At 46.6% G+C, this 20,786-nt stretch overlaps 1 protein-coding gene across 1 annotated transcript in view; it reads right to left on the bottom strand.

Moving 5' to 3' along the window:
* Positions 1-930: 930 nt before the first annotated feature.
* The window catches only part of LOC130367436 (uncharacterized), a 37,438-nt gene continuing 17,582 nt past the window's right edge, over positions 931-20,786 (bottom strand). The window contains exons 2-6 of the mRNA XM_056569855.1: positions 18,163-19,110; positions 3,815-3,939; positions 3,312-3,461; positions 1,059-1,077; positions 931-964 (exon numbers count right to left, since the gene is read on the bottom strand). Coding sequence (XP_056425830.1) covers positions 931-964; positions 1,059-1,077; positions 3,312-3,461; positions 3,815-3,939; positions 18,163-18,962 — 1,128 coding nt within the window. The 5' untranslated portion in view covers positions 18,963-19,110. The remainder of the gene's footprint in view (positions 965-1,058; positions 1,078-3,311; positions 3,462-3,814; positions 3,940-18,162; positions 19,111-20,786) is intronic.

Raw genomic sequence — 20,786 nt, 5'->3', positions numbered from 1 at the left:
AACATTCTTTTACATATTTTCATCACTAACAGTGAATGGCCCTTACTATGCCAGATAGTACTATGACATATTTGGAATTAGTCTATGACCAGATGTGTTTTAGGAGTCAAGGGATGAAGTGAAAGAGCATAATGTTACTAGCAACCGGTTCCTTACATATAGCCTATAAATAAAATGCAGTGTATTATTGCTTACAATAAAGAGAACAATAAAAAAAACAAGTTATGTGATAATTAAGCTTGTAGTGTTAAAACATGAATAGGCCACCATCTAGTGGATGAAAATGGTAAAACATGTAACACAAAGGTGAGAATTAATCAAGGGATTTATTCAGGATTTTTGGTGTATATTTGGCGCAAAAAAGTTGCATGTGCGACTTTTGTGCAACTTTAGTGTTACATGGGGGTGCACGATTTCTCACAATCCAGCTGTTTTTACACAAGATCTGTTTTTTACTTAGCTGTAGGCAGGGATTTACTAACTGCGACTTTTGATATAAAGCCACACAAAAAGTCGTAAGCGGCCTAAAAAGTTGCAAAGTTACACCCCAAAAAAAGTTGCCTTACAAATAGTCCTAAATAATAGAGGGGGTATAAAGCCCAAGGGGAGTGCTCAAAAACATAGCTTTTAATATCATTTTGCTAAAATACACAGCAAAGTATATGATGTGACCCATTAAGAGTCAAATGAAATAATGAAACCTATTGTACCAATTGTTTGGCCCAACGCCTTTCTGCTGCTTTCCACAGCTTCCTCAGGGGAATAGCATTGGTACAAGTAACATATTGGTGGTAAATTTTGAATGTACCCACCATAAGATTGTGCTCTATAGGTAAGCAAGGTGTTATGACCTAGCTGCCTGCCCTAATGTAGCATAATAGGCAGATTAAGACATTAAGATGCAATAAAATAAATCATAGGATACATAATTCAATACCGGACCAAGTTTGTTTGCTGGTGGCACCTGTATCAAAAAGGCAAAGAAAAAAGAGGAGTTTATATACACCCTATTGTTCCAAAAATGTGGCTCAGATATTAATTCCTCATGGTTTTGGTACCTTTCATAAACCAGGAAACCTAAAAGAAAAAGTACAGAGAAAAGCCCCATTAGGGGTATGTCCCATCATAGCAGATTTCTGTGAAGAAAGAGGGGCTATGCCAAATCCTGGCTACTCACTGTTAGGTGTCCGGAATCACAAGCAGCCTCGAGCACAACCCACAGTGGTGGGGGGCCACATCATCAACCTCTATATAAAACAGGAAAAATTAAGATGTTCATTGAGACCTCTTGGTATGGTAGAGTTCAATTGATGAATCCATGTTCATTCTTTTTGCAAGAGTATGCGGTCAATGTCTTCCCCCCACGGGGAAGGCTGGATCTTTTCAATTGCTGTGAATGATAATCCCTCAGGGTGACCTCCATGCATTTCATGCATGTGCAACGACAATGATGTATCTCTCTGATTATGTATGTCCCTTATGTGCTCTAAAATTCTACATTTAAGGGCTCTAGTGGTTTTCCCTATATAGTACTTGTTGCAGGGACATTGCGCTACATAGATCACCCCTATTGAGTCACAATTGATAAAACTGCCTATTCTCACATTTATTTTGCATTCCTTATCTATGATCATCAAACTCTTCTTCACATAAGGACAGGCTTTGCATTTGCCACATTTGTAACAGCCACTCGGTTTACTCAGGGCTCCAAGCCAGGTCTCTCTTATTCGTGTGTCCTGGGCTAGATGGCTCTGTCAACATATCTCCCAGACTTCTACCCATTCTATATGTTATCTGGGGTCTCTCTCCGATGATACCTGCTAGATCTTGATCCATTTGTAGGATCCCCCAATGTTTCTGCAGTATCATTTAGACTGGGCCTGCTGCTTCATCAAAGGTACCTATTACTCTAGTTACACCATCAGATTCTTCCCTTTTCCGCGGGATAAGTAGATTCTCTCTCGGGGTACTTTTAGCATATTGAAAAGCTTTTCTTAAGATGTAATCAGGATAACCCCCGATTGCGGAACCTCAGTCTAAGATCCTGTACTTGAACTAAAAAGTCTTGCATTAGAGAGCAATTCCTCCTAAGGCAGAGGTACTGGCCCCTCGGTATCCCCCTTTCCAGGGGGGCCTGGTGCCAGCTCTCCCACCTTAGGAGGTTGTTTGTTGCTGTTATTTCTTCCTGTGCACTGTTGTACGCAAGGTGCCCATATCATCCTTTATGATATTGAGATCCAGAAAGGCCAATCTCGTCTTGCTAATCTCAAAAGTAAAAAATAGTCCCATTGGGTTAGTATTTAGAGAAGTAATGAAACTCTTGAATTCCTCCTCCATACCTTGCCATAGGATGAAGATATTGTCAATAAACCTCGCCCATAATAGGACGAGATCACTGAATTTTTCCCTTTCATCTGAAAAAAACAGACTGGCCTCTCACCATCCTAATAGTATGTTTGCATAAGTGGGGGCGCAGGGGATCCCCATGGCTGTTCCTCTTCATTGATGGTATATTTGGCTGTCAAAAAGGAAGTAATTCCATGTAAGGACGAATTCAAGTAGTTTCACCACTAAATCATTATGTGCTCTAAGATGGTTACCCCTCGATGATTAAAAAAAATATGAGACTGCCCTCCACCCCATTTCGTGAGAGATGGAGGAATAGAGGACCTCCACGTCAATATTTGTTAACAAGGTGTCATTGTCAATAGTAAAGCCTTCCAGTCTGTTCAGTAGGTCCATAGAGTCTCTAGTATATGATGGGAGGGTCACAAATTCTCGTAAAACTTTGTCCAAGTAGATGCCAATATTTTGTCCCAAACTAAGTATCCCCAAAACAAGTGGTCTACCCTTGACGGGCGAAACCCCTTTATGTAGTTTGGAGAGCACGTAAAATGTTGCGATTGTGGGTTTAGTTGGTAACAAAAATTGGCATTCTAAGTAGTTTATCAGTTTTAGCTTGGGGGATAATGTTTTTAAATTCTATTAGATACTCATGTTTAGGGTCTCTGTGGAGGATCTCATATGTGGATCTATCGTCCAATAACTTGTGACACATATCCGTGTATTGTAGTCTATTTAGTATCATAATGTTGCCCCCCCCCCCTTGTCCGAGGATTGGATGATAATATCCTTGTTAACTCGAAGCTGTTTTATTGCCTGGCGTTTATTTCTAGAGAGATTATGTTTGACTATAAGATCTGAAGTACCCAAGTCCTTAAGATCCCTCTGGACCAATTCTAGAAAAACATCTACGCATGATGGTGGAAATTAATTATTTTTGGGGCCACATGTGGTAAAGGGTCCCTCGCCTCTAGGTCTTGCGTTATCTTCAAGTAAACCTGCCAGGGTTCTAGTCATAAAGAGATCCCCTACATCAATCCCCAGTTCTTGACATTCTCGCCTTTCTTTCTGTTTATGGAATTTATGCCACTTCAATTTTCTGTAGAAGAGGTGCAGGTCTTTTATCCAAGTAAAGGAATTAAATGTAACAGTAGGTGCAAACAACAAACCTCTACAGAGGAGCTGCATCTGTTATTCAGAAATAAATGTATCTGATTTATCCTGTAGTTTATCACTTGGTATTTCATCATTCAATAATGAGTTTTGGGGCACAGGGGGTACGGATCCCTGCTGCTGTCTCTGCTGGCTGTGCCTAAAAAAGGAGGAGGAGCCTAAGCACCAGAGGAGGAGAGAGAAGAACCATAGGGACATGATGTCTGGCTCACCCGTCCCCTTCCCGTCCCTCTGTGTCCTCATGATCCTCTTCCTGAGGGTTGGCCTCTAGGATAGCCTTTACCTCTACCTCTCCTACCTCTTCCTCTGGATCTGTCTGACTCCGACTGATCAGTCTCAGAGGTAGAGATATCTGTTTCACTCTCACGTGGAACTGAGGGACCCTTGGCCAATACTGTGTAAGCTCGATTTTCTTGGAAGTCTCTTAAATATATACTTTACGGTGTATTTTAGCATAATTATATTAAAAGCTATGTTTTAGAGCACTCCCCTTGGGCTTTATACCCCCTCTATTAAAAGGAATTTGTCCTACAGTCATCCACTGTGGGGTAAATTATCCATCACAGTAATTGTGTACTTACAAATAGTCCTGTAAAGTCCCGCCCGCATCTAACACCCGTTGCCCCCCCCCCCCCGCATCTATTACCCGCTGCCCGCATCTATTACTGGCTGCCCGTATATACCACCCGCTGTTGTAGGACTACAATTCCCAGCATGCCCTTACAGTGATGAGATGTAGTCTTGAAGTAGCTAGCTGGCGGGTGTTAAAAGCGTCCGGGCAGCGGCTGGTATATGCAGACGGCGGGTGGTATATGTGGGCGGCGGGTGAAATATGCAGGTGGCTGGTGGTATATGCGGGCAGCGGGTGGAATATGGGGCGGCGGATGGTATATAGGGGGGGGTGCATGGTGGTGGCATACTGCGGGGGGGGTGGTTGTATGCGCGGGGCAGCGGGTAATAGATGCAGGTGGTTCATGGTAGCCCGTCGGGGAGCAGACCGCTTGTCACCTGCGCCTCATGACTACATATCCCAGCATGCCCTTACAGTAAGGACATGCCCTTGGCCAAATACAGCTCCGGGCGGGGAATATGAAATGACAATGCCGTAGTGTTATATTCCTGTGAGACGGCCGGGGAGCGGAGCGCTTGTCACCTGCGTGCACCACACAACTACAACTCCCAGCATGTCCTTACTGTAAGGGCATGCTGGGATTTGTAGTCAGGTGGCGCAGGTGACAAGCGCTCCGCTCCCCGGCCGGCTCACAGGAATATGAAACTACGGCACTGCAGTTTAATTTTTACCTCCTGAAGCTGTGATTGGCCAAGACCCCTCGGCCAATCACAGCTCCAGGCGAGGGATATGAAATGACAATGCCATAGTATCACATTCTTGGTTCCCAGCTGGCCGTCTCCGCTCCCGCCTGCCGGCATTTATCCCCCGCTGACCCGTGCATGCACCCACGGCCCACAGTGTGCCACCACCACACAGCCCCCCCATATACCACCCTCTGCAGCACCACATAACTACAACTCACAGCATGTCCTTGCTGTAAGGGCATGCTGGGAGTTGTAGTCATGCAGCGCAGGCGGGTGGGAGATGTGTGAGTGGGTAACAAGCTTCCCTGTCACATTTCCCATTAGCCCATGTGTCACGATCACACCCTCTCAGTCCAGCCAAGATGGTAGAGAGAGTGTGATGGTGCAAGGGTTAAAGCCACCAGGCCTCTGGGTATCCACTACTAGTCCCAGCAAGTCACCAAATTAACCCTTTGATAAACATGTTTCACCAGAGCTTCCTTCAGAAAGGTGATCTCCTATATTTAGAGTTTAAAGACCAGAGCTGATTAAACATTTAATCTTAACCCCTTAAGGACTCAGCATTTTTCCGTTTTTGCATTTTCATTTTTTCTTCATCACCTTCTAAAAATCATAACACTTTCAATTTTGAACCTAAAAATCCATATGATGGCTTATGTTTTGGGCCACCAATTCTACTTTGCAGTGACATTAGTCATTTTACCAAAAAATCCACGGAGAAACGGAAAAAAAAATCATTGTGCGACAAAATTGAAGAAAATTTTTAATTTTGTAACTTTTGGGGGCTTCCGTTTCTACGCAGTGCATTTATTGGTCAAAATTACCCCTTATCTTTATTCTGTAGGTCCATACAGTTAAAATGATACCCTACTTATATAGGTTTGATTTTGTCGCACTTCTGAAAAAAATCCTAACTACATGCAGGAAAATGTATATGTTTAAACTTGTCATCTTCTGACAATAGAAACCCTTTATAAAGCCCAAGTTCAGTGCCTGTAAGCCCTTTATCAACCTTCATGTTCTAAACAAAACAAAAAGCTAGGGTGTCCATGCATTAGCCCACCACCAGGATCGGAGGATGGCAATCCTGATATGAATTTGAACTCTTTCCCTAACTCTACCCTACCTCTCACTCTATCGCTATCCCTTCATTAAACTAACCCTACACTTACCCTATCCCTGTCCCTAATTCACTGCCCCTAACCAAAATAAGGGTACTCAGCCAAAAAGGCCTAATACCTGGGGCACATCAAAATAAAAACCTTTACATAGGATAATTAAGTTATTGGCCCGGATATTATGCACCTCCAGAGTTGTATATGTGATACTTACATCTATTCCCTGACTTTGATATATATCTCTCTTCCCCCTTCTTTGCATCTGGTGCGGTTTGGCTGAGGTGGAACGCATGGACATCAGTGTGGAACGCATTGAGTGGGTGCGGGGACGCACCCACCAATCATGCTACCTCTAGGTTTTGAGCACCTGCGAGAAAGAGGTTTGGGACGCATCAAGTGATGCGTGGTAACCGGAATTAGAGATAGATCAGGGCTTTGCTGACACGCAAGCTCCCGGGTTGCTTAGCTTCCCGGAATACACGGCCGGAAGTGACGCATTTGGCGTCCGACTCGGCAGGTGCCAATCTGCACCTAATGGAGGATACTATTTATATCATGGTTAGCCACCGTACTAGCCCCACATCCTTCATCATCAGGAGCGGTGGTCATGTGCATTGGTGGTCGCTAGGATAAGGTGAGCTTTATTGTTTTAGAATGTAATCTATGTGATTTTGTTAGAGGGGAGAGGGGGTTTTTCTTATTTGGTTTTTTGATTTTTCGTTTATGTGATGATCAACAGTGGGAGGAGAGTGTCCCTAGAGTGCAGCTGGTTGGGACTGTTTGCGGCTATCTGTTTATGTTAAGTAAGTTTCACTATCTGCCTGCATATGACACAACATTCATTGTCCCTTATATCATATATACATATATATTTTCTTGCATAGAGGATTATCTCTGACTTCTGGATATAAGGCCTAGATGGTGGAACTTTTAACCAAGGAGGAGTGATAGAGTATTTGAATTGTCTTTTTGCTTCTCGGGCATTTTTGTACAACTAAGTAAGTGCCAATCCATTATAATATCATTTCACTGGCTATTTGGTTGTGGGGTATTATATGGTATCTTTATCATTAATTTACAGTGATAGTCCTGCTCCCTAGTTTTGGCTCTTAGCTGGATAGCTCTACCCATATCTATGTATAATCATACTACAACAGCGACATCTCTGGAGAACATATTGTTTTGAGGTATGCTTCTAACTGGAAGTCAACTTCTTACATATATTTGTACATCTATACAATTTGATACAGTGATTTATGATGATTTCATCTATCACTAAGTTCTCTCCCCTTCCTACTTTCTTATGTTGTATAGTTTACCCTCCATATATCTGTGAGGTCGGCTATCTAAAGGGACATACTTGTTCATGAATATTTTGGAACAATAATGAAGGTATCTAGAGTTTGTACATGGGATGTTGTGATTATGGGTTCACATTTTTTATTGTCTATTATACACACCGTATTATCTGAATTCTTTTATCTATATTTCCTCTGCCCCTTTGCTTTGTATGTCATGCATATTTGCTATATGTTTTGTCTGTAGCTATATTTATGTGCTTTGTTTGTTGCTTGCTGTTTGTTTCTTTGTTTCCTTTTTTAGGTCTGAAAACACATCACGGCAGTTTTCATCGATAATAAGCAGAACCGAGCTTTTTCTGTGTATTACTATGTATATGTTCTATATGTACTTATTATGTGTATGTGCATTTTTGTCCTAAAGCGACTACTTTAATTGCTTGTATACCCCTGATGAACCGTATGTTCTTTCATTGAATTACGGGGAAACGCGTCAGGTGGGTGAGGCATGTATTACGGGGGATTGTCCCTATTACTATTGCACTTTGTGAAATAATTGATATCTACTGTTTTTTATGGGGATTTGTGTAGGTTATTCTGTAATAGAATTTTTTTTTGTAATAAAAGGTTTAAAATTTAGCTATTGTTATTCCTGATTTGGTAGTCTAGAGCTAGCTAATATTGATCTATATATCAGTGATTGTTGACATAGGAGGGAGGCCCTACTGGTACCAAGACTGCCATGCTCCAAAGACCTGATCTTCCTGAGGTTACTGGTGATATTCCTACAGACCTCCACCTCAGAGAGGATTTTCTGTTTGGTCGACACTAAACATTGTGCGTTCTTGTGTAGTACCTAACCACTAAACTAACTAAGAATAAAATGCCCCAGTCTTGGCCACCCAGGGTCCTGAATGCCCCATAAGCCCACTCCAGATAGGTAAGGCCGTAAAGTTGACTCCAGCTTATGGAAGCACCCACCCTGTTGTAAACCCCTATATTAAAGGGACAATGAAGCAGGAAGTGGTCCATGCTTTCCAGCGTGTCCCTGCACTCTTCTTGGGGACATCCCCGGTCATCAGAGTTCCTGTACTTCAGGTTGTCCCTTACATATAGCTTCCCCTGAAAGCAGCATCAGGCCAAGTCCCAAAACTTTTGTGGGATCCTTTTCATGTTTAAAAGATACAATCCCACCCTCAGATCCCGACCTGGGCAGTCCCTGAGCGCCAGATGCTTATGGAAGTGGATAAACAGAACCCGTTTGTCAAGGAACTGCCTTGACTGGGTCCTGATCTCCCACACCCCACCGACATATCGCCTTCAGAGTCAGGTTAGCGTAAACTGGAAGATATCCATGGGGCATACGGAGGTCCTTCATTCTCCATCCTCCTCTCTCCCATTCCTTGAAGAAAGGCCGAAACCATTCCCTGCAGGAGATTACCCACAGAGGAGCACTCTCTTTCCAGAGGTTTGAGATGTTAGCTTTCAAGAAGGTGTTCGTTAAGAACACCACCGTGTTTACCATAGATAAACCCCCTAGTCTCCTCGTGTGGTACATAACCTCCCTCTTGACTAGGTTCAGCCTGTTCCCCCATAACAGTTGGAAAAACAGGCTGTAGATCCTAGTGTAGTAAGCCTCTGGCAAGATACATACGCTGCCCAGATAGATAAACAAAGGGAACATGTACGATTTTATCAGGTTTACCCTTTCCCTGAGGGTCAAAGACCAACCCTTCCACTGGTTCACCTTCTGAGTGGCATCCTGGAGCTTATCATCCCAGTTTTTGATAGGATAATCATCCTGGCCAAATGTGATGCTTAATACTTTTGCTGATTCTTGGGGCCCTGGAAGTGTGTCCGGAAGATCAAACGTGGGATCCCCCCTCCCAGCCAGAGACTCTCACACTTCGAGTCCACCTCTGACATCACCACATCGACCTCCTCTCTCTCGAAAATAGTGACATCATCAGCATACGCCACCACTCTCTGGATGGCCTCCGACTCCACCAGACTCATCCCGACTCCCGCCAATGGTCTGCTACTCAACCTCCTAAGGAAGTGATCGATCGCGAACACATATAAGAGCTGGCTCAAAGGACAACCCTGACGGACTCCGGACCCCACCTCAAAAGAGTGGCCAGACCACCCATTTACCAGCGGGAACTTCTCTGACCCTGCTTACAAGATCTTAAAGGGGTACTCCGCCCCTAGACATCTTATCCCCTATCCAAAGGATAGGGGATAAGATGTCAGATTGCCGTGGTCCCACTGCTGGGGAGCCCTGGGATCCCAACTGCGGCACTGCGCTCTCATTACAGCACGTTCGCTCTGCATGTAATGACGGGCAGTACAGGGGCCGGAGCATCGTTATGTCACGGCTCCGCCCCTCGTGACATCATGGTCCGCCCCTTTAAATACAAGTCTATGGGAGGGGGCGTGGCGGTCGCCAGGCCCCCTCCCATAGACTTGCATTAAGGGGACGGGCCGTGATGTCATGAGGGGTGGAGCCATGATGTCACGCTGCTCCGTCCCCCGTATCGCCCGTCATTACGTGCAGAGCGAACGTGCTGTAATGAGAGCGCAGTGCCGCAGTTGGCATCCCAGGGCTCCCGCGGCGATCTGACATCTTATCCCCTATCCTTTGGATAGGGGATAAGATGTCTAGGGGCGGAGTACCCCTTTAAGCCAATTAACAAAAGTACTAGGTTAGCCATATTTCAGGAGGACGGACCAGAGGTACTCTTGGTTCACCTGATCAAATGCTTTGGCCTGATCCAAGGACAGCAAGTACCCCTTCCAGAGACCTGCATTACTCCGCTCCACTGCCTCCCTGACACTAAGGACAGCATTTAAGGTGGTATTACAGTGGAAATGTTTTTTATTTAAAATGAACTTGTGCCAGAAAGTTTAACATATTTGTAAATTAAAAAGACTGTATGTGCAGCTCACAACTTGGGATATTCGAGGTTAATGTGGATAAAAATCGGTCCCCACCGATCAAATAATGAAAAATCAAATGTACAAATGTAACCACACCTCAAGAATATCACCCTACTGGGTACACAATGAATATAAAATGAGACAGATGGTTTTTGAACAGATTTTTTATAAAAACCGAAATAACATTAAAAAATTTGTTAAAAAGATCAGAGCAGTAATATTTATAAACTGTCATTGGGCCCTAATGACAGATTAAATGATAGAGCAACTACCTAATAAATTCTAAGATAGTCCATAAGTATTGGTCCGGAGTGGACCGTTAGTCTGGCAAAAGGTAGCACAGTAGATGTTTCAATGATGATAGTAGATGACACAGTTATTTAAAGTGGCATTGTGTACCCAGTAGGGTGATATTCTTGAGGTGTGGTTAAATTTGTACATTTGATTTTTCATATTTGTAAATTACTTCTATGTAAAAATCTTAATCCTTTCAGTACTTATTAGCAGCTGTATGTTACAGAGAAAATTATTTTCTTTCTTAATTTCTTTTTTTTTCTTGTCCCCAGTGTTCTCTGCTGACGCTCTTTTTATTATAAATATATAAAAACTTAACAAAACAGAAAAAGAGGCTTAACTAGCATTAACAAAACACAACACAACAAAACCTGCCTAACTGGCCAGCCCAACTTAACTAAACTAACTAAACACATAACATTATACCTACATATAAATTATCAAAAATACTATCACACACACATACCCACACATTCTTTACATAAATATAAAAATAGCTTTACTTAGCTTTAACTAAAAAAACAACCAGACTTGGTAAAACTCAACCACACATTACATTCACAACTAACCCACCCCAAAACCCCCACCACCACCACCCCCCCCCCCTTTTTTTTTTTTTATATATGTTTTTTTATATATATTTTTTTATTTTTTTTTTATTTTTTTTACTAAAATTAAATTTTTTCCCTCACATATATACACATATATACATATATATATACATATATATATATATATATATATATATATATATATACATATATATACATACATATACATACATAAACATACACATACACACCCTTTTTTTTTAATCTACACTACCATAATACAACCAATATTAAATTAAAGTAATATAAAAATGCTAACTAAATCTGATCCGACTGCCTATCCCCATCCCCTCAAATAAGATAACCAATCCATACTATATAATAATATATACAATACGAATATAAAAACACAAATACATAACCTAAATGCAAATACATACGTAAACTATATACACCAACAAACCAAAATATACACCTACAAAACACATGACATCCTACACTAGACTAACCCATTACCCACACAACCACCCACATTGACATGGGTCAGAGTCCATAGTCCATGGATATCGAGTCCAGTCCACAACTGACCCATGCCAGCCCCTCCAAACATCCACCAACCCACCAATTCCCCCACCCAACCTAATCTATACCCAAAACCAACTATACAAATACAACTTCATAACATAACATATACAAAACAATACAACCCAACTTAGGCCCAAGTTCGGTCGCCTGTAAGCCCTTTACGCAATCCATATTCTGAAAACAAAACAAAAAGACTAGGGTGTACATGCATAGCCCACCACCAGGAAGAAGGATGGCAATCCTGATGTTACTTTATAAACTCTCTCCACTAACTTTTCCCTACGACTCACCCTACTGTTATCCCTTCAACAAACTGACCCTGCACTCACCCTCTCTCTGTCCCTACATTGCTATCCCTAACCAGAAAAAGGGGTACTCTACCCAAGAGGTCTAGTACCTAGGGCACATCAAATGAAAAACCTCTCCACAGGAGAGAAGCCCTGCTTGTACCAAGACTGCCATACTCCAAAGACCTGATCTTCCCGAGGTCACCGGTGATGTTCCTACAGACCTCCACCTCGGAGAGGACTTTCCGCTGTGTAGATACTAGACACCGTGCGTTCCACGTGTAGTACCTAACTACTAAGCTGACTACAAATAAAGTGCCCCGGTCTCGGCCACCCAGGTTCCTGAATGCCCCATAAGCCCACTCCGGATAGGTAAGGCCGGCAAGCTGACTCCAGCCAATGGAAGCACCCACCCGGTTGTAGACCCCTATATTAAAGGGACAATGAAGCAGGAAGTGGTCCATGCTTTCCAGCATGTCCTCGCACTCTTCTCTGGGACATCCCCGGTCATCAGAGCTCCTACACTTCAAATTTTCCCTCACATATAGCTTCCCCTGAAAGCAGCGCCAGGCCAAGTCCCAAAACTTCTGGGGGATCCTTTTCATGTTTAAAAGGTACAACCCCACCCTCAGATCCCGACCTGGGCAGTCCCTGAGCGCCAGAGGCTTCTGGAAGTGGGTCAACAGAACCCGTTTGTCAAGGAACTGCCTTGACTGGGTCCTGATCTCCCACACTCCCAGACCCCACCGACGTATCGCCTTCAGAGTCGGGGTAGCATAAGCCGGAAGATATCCGTGTGGCGTACGGAGGTCCTTCACTTGCCCTCCTGTCTCCCATTCCTGGAAGAAAGGCCGAAACCATTCCCTGCAGGAGATTACCCACGGAGGAGCCCTCTCTGACCAGAGGTTTGAGATGTTAGCTTTCAAGAAGGTGTTTGTTAAGAACACCACAGGATTTACCATAGATAAACCCCCTAGTCTCCTCGTGCGGTACGTAACCTCCCTCTTGACTAGGTTCATCCTGTTCCCCCATAACAGTTGGAAAAACAGGCTGTAGATCCTAGTGTAGTAAGCCTCTGGCAAGATACATACACTGCCCAGATAGATAAACAAGGGGAGCAGGTACGATTTGATCAGGTGTACCCTTTCCCTGAGGGTCATAGACCAACCCTTCCATTGGTCCACCTTCTGAGCGGCATCCTGGAGCTTACCATCCCAGTTTTTGGTGGGATAATCATCCTGGCCGAAAGTGATGCCCAAAACTTTTGCTGACTCTTGGGGCCCTGGAAGGGTGTCCGGGAGATCAAACGTGGGATCTCCCCCTCCCAGCCAGAGACTCTCACACTTATCCCGGTTGATCTTAGACCCGGATGCCTCAGAGTAGCGGTCCACTTCTGACATCACCACATCGACCTCCTCTCTCGAGGACACGAAAATGGTGACATCATCAGCGTATGCCACCACTCTCTGGGCGACATCCAGCTCCGCCAGACTCATCCCGACTCCCGCCAACGGCCCACAATCTACCCTCCGGACGAAGGGATCGATCGCAAACACGTATAAAAGCGGGCTCAAAGGACAACCCTGACGGACTCCGGACCCCACCTCAAAAGAGCGGCCAGACCAACCGTTCACAAGCGGGAAACTCTCTGCCCCTGCATACAAGATCTTAAGCCAATTAACAAAAGTACTTGGTAAGCCATATCTCAGTAGGACGGACCAGAGGTAGTCATGGTTCACCCGATCAAATGCTTTGGCCTGATCCAAGGACAGCATGTACCCCTTCCAGAGACCCGCACTACTCCGCTCCACTGCCTCCCTGACACTGAGGACAGCACTTAAGGTGCCTCGGCCTGGAACAGAGCAGTGCTGGGCCCCCGAAAGGAGCCGGGGTGCAAACTTCACCAGCCGATTAAACAGTATCTTGGCCAGAAGCTTCCTGTCCATATTGAGAAGAGCTATGGGCCTCCAATTCTCAATCCGGCTAGGATCTTTACCCTTTGACAGGAGAATCAGGGCTGACCTCCTCATTGACTTCGGCAGAGTGCCCGAGGAGAGACACTCATTGAATACCTCAGTCAAGAGGGGAGCTAAAGACTCCTTAAAGGTCCTGTACCACTCGGATGTTAAGCCATCCGGACCTGGCGACTTCTTAGGGGCAAGCCCCTCGATCGCCAGTCTCACTTCCTCTTCCCTGATTTCTTCTGCCAAAACATCAAGAGAGGGGTCTACCCCTGGCTCAGGAAAGGTTTCAGCCAGGAAAACCGACATCCCGTCTCGATCTAGATCCTTCCTTCCCAAGAGGTGCGAGTAGAAGGATCTGACGACCTCCAAGATCCCCGATCTGGACCGATTCAGAGATCCTGTACTATCGATCAGTCCTGAAATGACTTTACTGCTCACTGACATCTTACAGTTTCTGTAAGGGTCGGGCGAGCGGTACTTCCCGAAATCCCTCTCAAAAACCAAAGATGCGTGCCTATCGTACTGACACCTCATCAGCAAGGATTTCACTCTGGAGATATCCTCTCGGCTACCTCCAGTCGAGACAAGAAGCTCGAGTTTCCTCCTCAGACCCTGATACAAGCGATACCTGTTCAGGGACCTGAGGCTCGAGAGCTGGCGGAAGAACCCCGCAACCCGCTTCTTGAATGTCTCCCACCACTCCAGCTTATTACTACAAAGATCCAGTAAAGGTACCTGACTCTGAAGAAAATCCTCAAAGGACTGTCTTACCTCCGCTTCCACCAGGAGGGACGAATTCAGCTTCCAATAACCTTTACCCATCCGGGGGGTCTCTGAAACATTCAGGGAAAACAAAATCATACAGTGATCGGAGAACTCCACCTCAACCACGGACACTGCGGAAGAGACAGCTTCCTCCTTTAAATAAAACCTGTCTATTCTAGACCTGCGGCTACCTTGATGATAGGTGAAACCCGCGTGGCCCGAGGGGCTCCGGATGTGGGCGTCCTCTAGGCGAGCTTCTCTAGTTATGCTAATTAGTGCCACACTATCGCAAGTCAGTGGACCATTGGAGCCTCTCCTATCCTGGGACCTCGTGACATTATTGAAGTCCCCTCCAAAGATCACCTGCCGACTCGTAAAAAGAAAGGGCTTAATCCTCATAAAGAGATCTTTACGGCCCCGCTTAGTTTGCGGGGCGTAGATGTTAATGAGCCGGAGCTCTTGTCCCTTCATGAAGACATCAATGATCAGGCACCTCCCCATTTCTAGCTCAATAACCCGTCTGCATTCAACAGGAGCGGAAAAAAAGACCGCCACCCCACTATACGGCTCAGCCGCAAGAGACCAGTGGGAGGGACCGCGCCTCCACTCTCTCCTGGCTTTTGCCAGAGAGGCAAGATCTGACAACCTGGTCTCTTGTAAAAAGAAAATGTCGGCTTCAACACGGCCGAGAAAATCAAAGGCTGCAAATCTAGCCGTATCTGACTTTATACTGGCACAGTTAATAGATGCCAGCGTCAGTGGGGTGAGTGCCGCCATCATGGGTGATTGAGTTAGATGGCCTCACCCCTTAAACCTTCTTCCTCTCCTTCCCTCCACCCCCATCGGAATCAGAGGAAGACCCTTTACTTCTTTTTAAACTCTGAGACATATCCATCCCAGGATCTTTACCTCCGGCACCTGGTGCTACCTCTCCCCCTGAGGAAACTACCCCAGAGGAAGGAGGCTCGGTACCTCCTGGAGGCCGCACTGCCTCCTGACCCTCGAGAAGAGGAGGGGAGATGGTATCCCCGAGGGCCTCATATCGATTCGAAAGGACGATCAGAGGGTCAGAGACTGAGTTGTTCCTTCTATGGTCTGAGGCTACAATTGAAGAGGAGGACGGCGCCACCTTACTCTTACACTTCTTCCTCCTCTTCTTTTTCTGGCCACCATTTACTGTCTGCCCCTCCTCCTCCTCCTCATCCACAGTTTCGGATTCAGAGGTATGACTGGAGGAAGGAGCATCTTGACCTTCTTCCCTACGCAGTCTCCCTATCTCCTCGTCCAGTTTGGCCTCACCCAAAGCCTCAGAGTTATTCTGACCTCCTTCTGAGCCAGTGTCTGGAGTGGGACCCCGAGCTACCCCTGGCACCTGGGCATTCTCAAGGGCCCTCTCCAACCTGCGCTTCTCCTCTCGCCTCCGCATAGAGGGGGTCTTATGTTTTTCCTTCACTGGCTTTGGTGCCCCCTCTCCTCCACTGGTCCCCTCCCCCGCTGGGGCAACTGTTAGGCTTTCCCCAGACGGGGCGGTCACAGCATTAGAGAACGAGCGCGGACACCGGCTGAACGGGTGACCTAAGTCACCACACAAGTTACACCGAATCTGCCCACAGGTGGCCGCCAGGTGACCCACCCCACAGCAGAGGGCGCATATCTGCTGAGTGCAGTTGGCACTAAAGTGGTTTGGGTCACCACACCTGTGACACCGCTTCGGCTGCCCCTGGTAGAAGATCTGAATTCTGTCGCGTCCCAGGAAGGCGGCCGAAGGAATGTGGGTGACAGTGTTCCCGGAACGCCTGAGACGGACGGAAAACGTCCAGGCCCCAGACCATATATTGTGCTCATCAAAGTTTTTCCGGGGGATGTCCGTCACCTCCCCGTACCTGCCCAGCCAGGTCACAATGTCATAACAAGAAAGTGACTCGTTACGGGTCAAAACGGTCACTTTCTTTACCATACTCTGGCGAGATACCGCTTTTACAGCGAAATCTCGCCATCCGGGCTCGTTTTTCACCAGCTCATAATTAGACCAGAAGAGATCTAGTCCCTCCGGCCTAACAAAGCTGACGTCAAACTCAGAGGAGCCGAAAGGGTGGATCAGGGCAAAGATGTCCCTAGCCCTGAAACCCATCTGGAAGAGAAGCTCCACCACTTTGCCCCTTTGGGGGCACGCATCTTCGCCTTTCCAGACCAGACGGGCCACATTCCTGGGACCTACCTCCTGCCCGGGTGTCTGGAGGGACCATACAGTCTCCCCATTTCTCTGTCGGAATGCTCCCAGACCATGTCTCTCCACCCAGAAAGATAGGTCCATCTCCTTTCCCTCTACCTGGAGCGTCCTTTCTCCTCTCTTTAGTGCCTCCAGGAGGCGCCGTTGCAACTGACCGTCACCAGATACAGGAGGTAAAGATCCCACTGAACCCCCGGCCGCCACGCTGGCATAACTCCTGGCGACCGAGGGGGCAGCCGGACCAGACCCTGTCCCTACGGCCCCACCTAAACCACCTGCACTGCCACAAACGTCACTATTATACACACCACTACTACTCCTCTCATTTACTCCACTATCACTCCTCCCATCTGCACCACTCCCACTCATTCCACTACCACCCCGCCCATTCACTCCACTACCACTCCTCCCATCCGCACCACCACCACCACTCTTCCCATTCAATCCACCACCACCACTCACTCCACTACCACTCCTCCCATCTGCATCACTGCCACCCCGCCCATTCACTCCACTACCACTCCTCCTATTCACTCCATTACCACTCCTCACATTCACTCCACCATCACTCCCACATACACTCCTTTCATCCACAGCACTACTACTCCCATCATTCACACACCTTGTAGTGACATTGCTTTTGGTTTTATTAGCAGTGTTTTTGGGATCAGCCGCTGCTTCACCCACTACCTCTGGGCTGGCCAGGACATGCTTTAGCTGGATCTCTGTCGGCGATGCTGATTCCTCCTCCATGTGGGATGTCACCGCAGACATCACATCCCGAGGCCGAGGCTGCCCCTCCAAGCGCACCTCTGCCCCTCCACCTGCCACTGACTTGCAGGGACCCTCCTCCCTCACAGGGGAAATCCCTACAGCGTCCATGCCACACACTGCGCCTGACTGCACGGGATCAGCAGCGGGTCCCGGTGCCTGGACACTCCCCCCCCTCTCAGGGGAGTGCCCTGCAGAGCTGATAACAATGCCAGGGACACCCACCATTAACCCATCCTGCTCTTCCCTACCAGCAGGATGCGTGACTGTAGCACCCACGGCCATGTTGGATGCAGCACTGTACCCCCCGTGCTGGTCCCGTTCCACAGCAGAAACTGGATCTGTCAGGGTGGGGGGCCCAGCAGTCTGAACCAACTTCTCAGGTGGCCCAGACTGCTGGATAGGGGAGAAAACAAACATGACTTGCTCCTCAGCCTTTTTCTTCCTCCTGTTCTTTTTCTTCCTTTTATTCTCCTCAGGGCCCAGGTCCTGGTCAAAACTGAAATTTTCCAGACGGGTGGGTGACTCCTGCATCACTATGGCCCGCAGGAGCCCCCCACCGACTGGGCCGCTGTCACCACCATCACTACTGTCGCTTTCCTCTGAGGTGGTTGGTAAGGCGACTTGGGCAGGGTTAATATATTCTGCACTTGGGGTGACAGAGGTCTTAGGGGTACACGGGGTATCACACACATCCCCCTCACTCTCATCACCCTCACTGCCGCCATCTCCCTCACCACCTTCCTCCATCTTCTCCTCTGTATCACACAGGTGTTCTTCCTCCCCCTGACTATCCTCTTCCTCCTTCACAGGGGTCCGCATGATTTTATAGCGGTCCTCGTTTTTTAATTTTTCTTTAAACATACCCGCTCCCTCTATGATCTGCATTCGGGCTCTCACCACCTCCTGCTCCTCTGCCTTCAGCTCGCACACTCTAGCAGCAAACTTAGCCCTCATGGCCTTGGCAGAGTTATCTGTCTGGTAGCGGGCAAACTTCAGATCCTCCCTTAACACTTTCAGCTTCTTTCCCAGCTGTTCGTATTCCACCAGCTTTGCCTGCATGCGGGATCCAAACGTGGCAAGCGACTCCCTGGGTCCCTTCACCCCCCATTGCTGGGGTTCCGTAACATTAGAAACAGTCCCTGAAGACACAACAGTTATCTTCCTACCGTATGCCTTGCGGTTTCCAGCGATGGACAGGGGAGTGGGCTCCACATTACTGCGGAGCCTGCTGGATCTTCTGACCCCGTCCTTGGAATCGGCCGTAACTCTCTCCCTCCCACCCCCCGCCGGCCTAGTACGGGAGGTGGAAGGCCGTGGGTCCATAGCAGGAGGCTCTTCCCAGGAGTCTGCCACCCTCCTGGGGAAAAGGTTGCTGGAAAAAACTCCTTCTCTCCTCTCTCTCTGGACAACTCTGGAAGTGAGACACACCCAACAGCTGCTGTGTTCCACAGGAAGTGCTCTCTGCTGACACCTCTGTCTGTGTCAGGAACTGTCCAGAGCAGCATAGGTTTGCTATGGGGATTTTCTCCTGCTCTGGACAGTTCCTGATAAAGGCATCAGGTGTCATAAGAGACCACTGTGGACAAGACAAACAAGAAATTCAAAAACAAAAGAATTTCCTCTGTAGCATACAGCTGCTAATAAATAATGGAAGGGTAAAGATTTTATAATAGAAGTAATTTACAAATCTATTTAACTTTCTGGCACCAGTTAATTAAAAAAAAAATTCTATCGGAGTACCCCTTTAAGGTGCTTCGGCCTGGAACAGTGCAGTGAAGGGCCTCCGAAAGGAGCCGGGCTGCAAACTTCACCAACAGATTAAAGGGTACCTCTCATCAAAAAAACTTTTGATATATTATAGATTAATGTATGCAGAATAACTTTACAATTGCATGTTATTAAAAAATATGCTTCTTTCTATTTAATTTTCCACTTTGAAGAAATGACCACTAGGGGTCTCCCTACCAGTCCTGGCAGCAAGCATTTCAGACTCATGCTGGAGTCCTAAACACTACGAGCTGCCAGTCTGCTTTGTTCACAAAGGAGAACACTCAGAGCTGCCAGCCTGCTTTGTTCACAGCCTGTTTGGCTGTGAACAAAGCAGGCTGGCAGCTCTGAGTGTTTAGGACTCCAGCATGAGTCAGAAATGCTTGCTGACAGGACTGATCGGGAAAAACACAATAGAAAGAAGCATATTTTTCATTAACATGCTATTGTAAAGTTATTCAACATTCATTAATCTAAAATATATCAAAAGTTTATTTGATGAGAGGTACCCTTTAAACAGTATCTTAGCCAGAAGCTTCCTGTCCGTATTGAGAAGAGCTATGGGCCTCCCATTCTCCCGTAATCACTCTCAAAAACCAAAGATGTGTACGCCTATCGTACTGACATCTTGTCAGCAAGGACTTCACTCTGGAGATATCCTCTCGGCTACCTCCAGTTGAGTTTCCTCCTCAGACCCTGATACAGGCGATACCTATTCAGGGAACTGAGGCTCGAGAGCTGGTGGAAGAACCCCCCAACCCACTTCTTCAATATCTTCCACCCCTCTGACTTACTACTACATAGGCCCAGTAAAGGTACCTGACTCTGAAGAAAATCCTCAAAATACTGTCTTACCTCCACTTCCTCCAGGAGGGACGAATTCAGCTTCTAATAACCTTTACCCATCCGGGGTTCTCTGAAACATTCAGGGAAAACAAAATCATACAGTGATCGGAGAACTCCAACTCAACCACGGACACTGCGGAAGAGACGGCTTCCTTCTTTAAATAAACCTGTCTAACCTAGACCTGCAGCTGCCTCGATGAAATGTGAAACCCGCGTGGCCTGAGGGGCTCCGGATGTGGGCATCCTCTAGACGAGCTTCCCTAACTATATTATTAAGGGCCACACAGTCATAAGTCAGCGGATTATTGGAACCTCTCCTATTTTGGGACCTCCGTGACATTATTGAAGTCCTCTCCAAAAATCACTTGCCGACTTGAAAAAAAAAAAAAAAAAGGCTTAATCGTCATAAAGAGCTCCTTACGGCCCCACCTGGTTTGTGGGGCATAGATGTTAATGAGCCGGAGCTCTTGTCCCTTCATGAAGACATCTAAGATCAGGCACCTCCCCATTTCTAACTCAATAACCTGTCTGCAT

This window comes from Hyla sarda, chromosome 4, assembly GCF_029499605.1.
Source record: "Hyla sarda isolate aHylSar1 chromosome 4, aHylSar1.hap1, whole genome shotgun sequence".
Taxonomy (NCBI): Eukaryota; Metazoa; Chordata; class Amphibia; order Anura; family Hylidae; genus Hyla; species Hyla sarda.
The sequence above is the reverse complement of the archived record's forward strand: the minus strand, read 5'-3'. Positions and strand labels throughout refer to the sequence as shown.